Source organism: Dictyostelium purpureum (assembly GCF_000190715.1).
Source record: "Dictyostelium purpureum unplaced genomic scaffold DICPUscaffold_693, whole genome shotgun sequence".
Classification (NCBI taxonomy): domain Eukaryota; phylum Evosea; class Eumycetozoa; order Dictyosteliales; family Dictyosteliaceae; genus Dictyostelium; species Dictyostelium purpureum.
The window spans coordinates 1-8,008 of NW_003520024.1; the positions used below are offsets into that span (position 1 = coordinate 1).

Here is an 8,008-nt window from a genome sequence, read left to right on the forward strand (position 1 = left end):
ACTTTTTCCACATGCTGGGAGACCACAAGTAATATAAAGTTTTGAACTTGAAGCTGGCGATGCTACAACTGGTGGTAATGCCAATGAAAGGATATCAGATTCGTGACGACTCCATGAATGAGTATCCATATCTAATTCTTTACAAAGATTTTCTTTGTTAATTTCTAAACCTTTTTCAGTGCATTCTTTTACACACATTAAAACTTTGGTTTGAACTCCATTATCAAATTGTTCCCAATGGCTTTTTTCTGAATCTTTTGGCTTTACTGAATACATTTTTCTGTTTTCTAATAAATATTTACCATTTTCATCTAATAAATATAAAACTCTACCTTCTTCAATAAAATGATTAAACCATACTGTATTTTCTTGGAGATTATTTTCCTTTCTAAATGTTTGGTTACGTTCTAATAATTGTTTTTTGATTAAATATACAGTTTGTAAAAGACTATCGTTAAATGATTTTTGATCTTGATTTGGTTCGATTGACTTTAATTGAATAAAACTTCCCTCTTCTTGTTGTTGTTGTTGTGAAACAATAATTGGTGAAACTTTTCCATTATCGCTTGAGATGGTAAATAGTGGTTTAAGGTCAATTTCGAAATCATATTTTACAATATGTGGTAAAAGGGAGCCACATAATTCAAAAACTACGGATTGAACTTGAGATTTCTTTAAAAACAATGCTTCAATAGATTTTGGAATGGAGCCATTTTTGAATGATGAAACTTTTTGGTAGTATAACTCTTGATTTTCTGATAGAGTAACCTGTTCATCTTTAGATAGAATTTGATTGATATAGTCCAATACAGGTCCAGACTTTGGATCATTTAAAGCAAATGGTGAAGCTCTTGGTTTGGCACTAACATAAAGATTACCGAATGAGTCAAAGTATTTAAAAACTTGAATATTCATACCATTCCATTTATTTGAAATATAGTAGTTTTTAATTTCTTTAAATTCTTTAATAATGGCATCTTTTGATACTGTTTCAGAGGCAGTTGATGGAGATGATGGTGTTTCAATGTTGGTATCAGAAGATACAACAGTTTCTTTTTGTAAAATATCATTTTTGAATGGTTGAAGTTTTGGAACTGAATAAATTAACTGGTATTCTGCTAATTCATGTTCATCAACCTTGACAATTACAAAATCATTTGTCTCTTTATTTGTAACCATAGTAATTGGTAATCCTTGATTAAAATTATCGACATTCGATTGGGTATTACAATTTTTAATATCACAATTTAATAATACAGAACATTTCTTAATTTGTTCATCTGAAAGTAATTGTACTTTTTTATTTGGTGCTTGTTTTGATTGTTGTTGTTGTTTTGGTTGTTGTTTTTGATTTGATTGTTGTTTTGATTGTTGTTTTGATGTTTGATTTTCATCAATAGTTAAATTTGAAATATCCGGAATAATATCCATTTTTTTATTATTATTATTTATATTATTAAGAATAGTTATTAATGAATAATTATTATTTAATGATATTTATAATATATAAAAAGAAAAAAAAAAAAAATTTAAAAATTAAAAAAAGAAAAAAAAAGAAAAAATCTTTTTAAATTTTTCTCACTTTCTGTTTTTTTTTTATTTTGGGTCAACATTTTTTTTTTATAGTTTTATTTGATATAATTTATAATCTAATTTTAACAAAATATCTTTCAACGAAAAAGAAAAAAAAAAAAAAAAAGATATTTATATTATTTTATTTATATATATTTGTTTTAAAAAAAAATGAAACAAACAAAAATTTTATAATATTTTTAAAAAAAAAAAAAAAAAAAAAAAAAAAAAAAAAATTTTTAAATTTTAAATTTTTTTTTTTAAATTTTTTTTTATAATAATATTTATTAATATGAAAATTAATTAATAATATATAATTTTAAAAGGCCAAAAAAAACAAAAAATAATCCATTACGTCACCAAACACGCGCTATTGTGAAAGCATCACCGATTAGTCGAAGGGAACAAAATCATCAACAACTTCAAAACCAAAGGCAAATTCACAGATCAATAATTTCAAAAAATAATAATAATACAAATAATAATAATACAAATAATAATATTAATAATAGAAGACAAAATTTATATCCATCCTATGCAGACCAACCAGATATATTAAGAGCATCACAAAAAGATGAATATTATAAAAAATTATTTGAAGATCAAATTTTTGAAGTATTGACCACAGTTATTGGTCCAAGAGTTTTAATGAATAAACAAAGTGAATCAAAATTATTAGCAAATACATTATATTATTTATTGACAACTATGATAGGTGCACAGACTCTTGGTGAAGAATATTGTAATTTAAGAAAAATAAAAGATAATACCTTTTCGATACCAAATATAGCGGTATGCATTTAAAATATCTAATAAAACTTTATATTTATTAATTTATTTTTTATTATTTATATAAATTTAGGATCGAACTCAATTATATATATTTCATTTATTGGGACCTTATTTAATTAAAAAAGCATTACCAAAATTATTTTTAAAATATCCAAAGCTTTACATACTAAAAGAAATGTTTCCAAAATTAGAAAGATTACATTTAGCACTATTTTATTTTAATGGTTCATATTTCGAATTTTCTAAAAGGTTATCAAACATCAGATATATTTTTAATCGAAAAATAGATCAAAAAAGACCAAAATATGATATATTAGGTTTATTAATCATAATACAATTATTATTATCAACCTTTATGTACCTTAAAGAAAATTCCTTTTTTTTAAAATCAAATCAAAATGATACTGAAGAAATTGAAGAATTGTAATTAATTTATAAATAAATAATTAAAAAAATTATTAAATTTAATACTAATTTTTTTTTTTTTTATTTTTTAGGAATGAAAAAAATTTAACAAATGAAAATAATAATCAAGATTCAGAATCAGATGCAAAATGTACACTATGTTTAGAAAAAAGAACCCATACTACTGCCACTATTTGTGGTCATTTGTTTTGTTGGCACTGTATTACTGAATGGTGTAATAATAAAGAACAATGTCCTGTTTGTAGATGTCCTATGGGTATTAGAACTTGTATTCCACTTTATAACTATTAATAAATTTTTTTCTAATAATATATTGGTTTTGAATTTTTTTTTCTTTTTTTTTTTTTTTGTTTTTTTTTTTTTTTTTTTTTAAAAAATCAAAATGCCATTATTTTTGTGAAAGGATGAAAGATTTTTCCTTAATCATTGCAACTCAATCATGATTTTGGTTGAAAATATTTTTTTTTTTTTTTTTTTTTTTATTATTTTTTTTATTTACAAAACCAAAATTTGCAAAGATTAAAAAAAAAAATAATAATACCTTGAAAACAATCAAATGCAAATGAAAAATAAATAAAAGTTTTTTTTTTTTATTTTAAAATTGATTATTGGTTCGCAGTCAATGTGTTGGCAATAATCATTATTTATTTTATTATTATAAAAAAAAATTAAAAATTATATTAAGGGCTTTTATATTTGATCAAAATATCTTAAGAAATTTTTTTTTTTTTTTTTCAAAAATAATATAATTTTTTTTTTAAAAATAATGTAATTTTTTTTTATAATATGGGTTTTAAAAAAATACAATTTTTTTTTTTTCTTTTTTTGTTTTAAATCATCACCACAAAAGTTTTGTTAATGTATTTGTAAATTGTATATGTGTTTCTAAAAAAAACCTCAAAAAAAAAAACCTCACACTCAGATTATAATATTTTTTTTTTTATCAGAAACCTTTTTTATTTTTAAAATTTTTTTTTTAATTAATTCAAATTATAATAATATTTTTTTTTTTTTTTTCTAGTTTTCATATTATTTTTAATATATTTTTTTTTCTTCAAATCATTATTATTATTAATATCCATTAATTACAATATATATACATATAATTAAATAATAAAATTTAATTTATTAAAAAAAATAAAAATTCAATAATGGTTCCACAACAACAAGAATTAATATGTTCATTAGAACTTGAATGTTCTAGAAAGTTTGGGAATAGTAAATATAGTTTTTATTATCCAATACAATTAGAAAACTTTCTAATTAATTGTTGGAAAACTTCTACTAGTTCTGAAAGTCAACTTACTGCTCCATCAAATTCTTTTTTAAAGTCTTCATCATCATATAATGGTAATAGTAGCTCCGCATCACCAGCTGATAGATTCTGTTGTATCATATATGAAAATGGTTCTGTTGTGCTTCCAAGTGTTGATATTCGTATGCGTAACTTTAGTTGGGCTAAAACATTTTCAAAAAGAAATGATTTTTCTAAAGAAGAATTAGAAACCTTATTAAGTGATATTTATACTCAATGTTGTTATCATTAATTAATATATAATAATAATATATATAAATAACAATAATATAAATAGTAATAATATAAATAATAATAATAATAATAATAATTATAATAATAATAGTTTAATTTTAGTAAATATGTAAAAAAAAAAAAACCTCAAATGTGTAATTAGTAAATATGTACAAAAAAAAAAATTCAATATCCGACTTGTATAATAGTCTATTAAAAAAATTAATAAATTTAAATCGAAACCTTTTTTTTTTAAACTCAAGGTATAAAAAAAAAAGTAATTAAATAAACAAATATAATTTAATATAAAAATAATTTTATTTTTTTTTAATATAATAAAAATATCTTTTTTTTTTTTTTTTTTTTTTTTTTTACAGTAATTTTTTTACTAAATTAAATTTATTAGTTTTATAGTTTTTAATGACCATAGTTTTTTACTATATTATAGGTTGCAAGTACAAAGGAACATAAACTAATCAATAAGATTAATATATAGAAAACTTTGTTTGAGAAAACAGATTTTTTAAGGTTGACTACATTGTATTTTTCTGCGAGCATTTTGTTACTGAAATAAGAAATGAATACAGGGAATATAAACATAATACAGATACCAAAGTATGCACCGGTAATATTTACTAATAGACCAACATCTCTTGTACAGAAAGCAATAATGACAGGAATTAATGAACTTGCTAATGAGAAAATTAAACTTCTTATTTTAGGATTCATTGAATCTTGTTTCCATGTGATTAATAACATTAAATTGTTTCTAAGAGTAATTGAAATTAAAACATAATTTGTTGATAAAGTAAATACTGGGAAAAGTGCTAAAAAGTCTGCAAAAAATTTAATATCTATAAATTAAAAAATAAATTAGTATATTGAAAAAATTATAATTTTTATTTTCCATAAAGTGGTTTATAAATGACACTTACTATATGATGTAAAATTATAAATAAATAATTGTTGTATTTGGCATGGAATAAAAGTATGAATATTTCCAGACATTGGTTCACAAGTTGGGTTTGTAACATTACCAAATGCAAATAATGAACTAATACAGAGTGTAGCATATGCAGCAAAAATTAAAATAAAATCTAAACCCATTAATAATGGTAGTTTATTTTTTTTTCTAATTGGAGTTAAAATAGATGGTAATGAATGATGGCACATAAACGAATAAATTGAAACACCAAACATAACTGGTAAATTACTAAAAAAAAAATAAAATTAATAAATTTTTTTTTTATATTATAAAATAATAAATCATACTTACGAAATATCGAAAATTTTAACATCTTTTATTGTTGAACCATTTCCTTTTGCAACAAAAATAATAGATAAAATAATCATTAAAAAGAATGCAAAGTTTCTTGTGAATAGTGTTAAAATTTGAAGGTATTTTGTTTTTTGAAAATTAAAGAGTGATAATGGCGCGGCAAAACAAGCAAATAAAAATAAAAAAAAATAATAGGCTGTACCATGTAAACCGTTTTCTGAACTAGTTAAATGAAGTTTCCCAATTGAAAAGCTACCTGAAACAGTTGCTAGTGATTTTGGAACAGTTGCAGCATAAATGGATAAGTCACCAAAAAGATATACAACTAAAGCTGCATAAAAAAGTTTATATCCGATTGGACCAAAGTAAATTTTTGACATTTGACCTACTTCTATTCTTTCTTTAATTTCAAACTCTGATTCAAAAGATCCTATTGATGATGGCACACCACCTATATGATCTTCGTCATTACTATCTTTTTTATCGCAGTCATCTTGCTCACTATTTAATTCATTAATTAAAGATGATTTTTCGTCAATTTCTTTTTTTTCATTTCTTAATATAAAATTTGCTGCAGCTGATGCTTCTATAATCCAAGTTGTTGTTATAAACCTATATTATTGTATTTATGTTTTTAATTAGTTTTTAATTCTTCTTTTATTTTATAAAATACATACGCTAGGAAACCAATAATAGCTAAAAATAATGTACCTAGTACCAATCCTGCCCTTGAAAAACCATACGGTAATGATAAAGCACCTACACCAACAACCAAGTTAAAAATGTAAACGAATGCTGTTTTTTTATTGTATGTCGACCCATCATCTACTCCTCCTGCCATTTTTTTTTTTTATGATTTAATGATTTTATTAATGTTTATTACAAAATATCTAAATTTTTACTAATTTTTAAATCATTTAAAAAAAAAAATTTTTGTTTTTTTTTTTTTATAATTTTTTTTTAGTTTGATCTAAAAATAAATAATGATAATTTATTTATTATTTATATTACAAAAAGAATATCTATAATCAATTCGTTGCTTTATAAACAAATAAAAAAATAAAATTTTAAAAAAAAAATTTAAAAAAAAAAAAAAATTATAAAAAAATTAAAAAAAAAAAAAAAAAATAAATTTAAAAAATAAATTTTATTTTATTTTATTTTAAAAGACCAAAATTGGTATTCTAAAATTTCCTTTTTTTTTTTTTTATTTTTTTTATTTTTTTTATTTTTTTTATTTAATTTGTGGGATTAGCATTATTCGTATTTTTATTTAAATTTAATAACTATTTAATAGATAAAAATTAATTAATATTAATATAAATATTAAAAAAAAAAATTAATTATTTTTTTATACATACATTTAATAAATATTGATTTTTATCAATAGAATTATTGAAATTTGATATTATTAGATTTTTATTTGCAACTAAATGAAAAATATTTGTATTAATATCTTGATTATCTTCAATTAAATCTAAAATTTTAAAAATTTTGTTAGAATATTTTTTTTTTTTTTTTTTTTTTTCTTAATTTTTTTTTTTACCTGATAATATTTTTAAAGTACAACATTTCGAGTTTAAATCATTTAATAAATTTGAAAATGTTAATGAAGAGTTTAACATTGAGTTTATATTTGATTTAAAAGGTTCAGGAATTGAGTTTTTATTTGGATACAATGAGAGATAAAGTTTTGCTAATTGATTTAAAGTATTTAAAGTTAATTGAACATTACCAATTTGATTACTTGAGATATTTAAACATTCTTTAAATTTATTCTTTGCGATTTCTGGTGAATGAACTATTGATAAAACACCTTCTAAGAATAATGATGCACATCTAAGAGTTAGTTGTGGATGATTTGAAAGTGTTAAAAGATAATCTTTTACTAATGTTGAGGCTCTTTCAATTTCACCAAGTTCTAAACTTAAAAAAATTAATCTAATGATACATTGAATTTGATTATCAAACTTTGTGCATTTCTAAAAGAGAGAGAAAGAGAGAGATAAAAAAAAAATATAATATTATTATTATTATTCATATTATTCATATTCATATTATTTAAATTACTTACATTTATAGCTAAATTTAAATGATCTTTTGATAAATTATAGTTTTTAATTGATTGTAAAAATAATGAAGATATATAATGAATTGTTGATTCATAGCCATTATTAAATAAAGTTGGATAAGTTTGAAATATTTCGACACAATTTTTAATTTCTTGAAATGCTTGATCTAAATTCATTTCTGTTATATAAATGTAAAATAAATTTTCATTTACTAAAAATTTTAATCTTATTAAAGCTCTAGATTCTTTCATTTGTTGCGGTGTGACATTTGATTCTGATGATGAGTAAATAAATTTTACTTGGTTATCGATTAACTGTTGTGATTTATCTAAACAAAAC

At 20.8% G+C, this 8,008-nt stretch overlaps 5 protein-coding genes across 5 annotated transcripts; 2 read left to right on the forward strand and 3 right to left on the reverse strand.

Moving 5' to 3' along the window:
* Positions 1 to 66: 66 nt before the first annotated feature.
* Positions 67 to 1,431, reverse strand: DICPUDRAFT_160117 (uncharacterized protein; the record flags this gene model as incomplete). The annotated part of the gene is made up of 2 exons (XM_003294963.1): positions 67 to 266; positions 303 to 1,431. Coding segments are annotated over 2 exons (1,329 nt in total), but the record flags the coding sequence as incomplete, so codon positions are not given.
* A 678-nt stretch (positions 1,432 to 2,109) lies between these two features.
* PEX10 (uncharacterized protein) lies at positions 2,110 to 3,081 on the forward strand (the record flags this gene model as incomplete). Its single annotated transcript, XM_003294961.1, has 3 exons — positions 2,110 to 2,364; positions 2,435 to 2,787; positions 2,862 to 3,081. Coding segments are annotated over 3 exons (828 nt in total), but the record flags the coding sequence as incomplete, so codon positions are not given.
* Positions 3,082 to 3,941: 860 nt separating this feature from the next.
* Positions 3,942 to 4,337, forward strand: DICPUDRAFT_85446 (uncharacterized protein; the record flags this gene model as incomplete). Its single annotated transcript, XM_003294962.1, has 1 exon — positions 3,942 to 4,337. The coding sequence occupies one exon, from the start codon at positions 3,942 to 3,944 to the stop codon at positions 4,335 to 4,337; it is 396 nt and encodes a 131-aa protein (XP_003295010.1).
* A 398-nt stretch (positions 4,338 to 4,735) lies between these two features.
* Positions 4,736 to 6,438, reverse strand: DICPUDRAFT_160120 (uncharacterized protein; the record flags this gene model as incomplete). The annotated part of the gene is made up of 4 exons (XM_003294964.1): positions 4,736 to 5,172; positions 5,254 to 5,531; positions 5,595 to 6,209; positions 6,275 to 6,438. 4 exons carry the CDS (start codon positions 6,436 to 6,438, stop codon positions 4,736 to 4,738), a joined length of 1,494 nt encoding a protein of 497 aa, XP_003295012.1.
* A 397-nt stretch (positions 6,439 to 6,835) lies between these two features.
* DICPUDRAFT_160121 (uncharacterized protein) lies at positions 6,836 to 8,008 on the reverse strand (the record flags this gene model as incomplete). Its single annotated transcript, XM_003294965.2, has 4 exons — positions 6,836 to 6,883; positions 6,959 to 7,074; positions 7,144 to 7,518; positions 7,668 to 8,008. Coding segments are annotated over 4 exons (880 nt in total), but the record flags the coding sequence as incomplete, so codon positions are not given.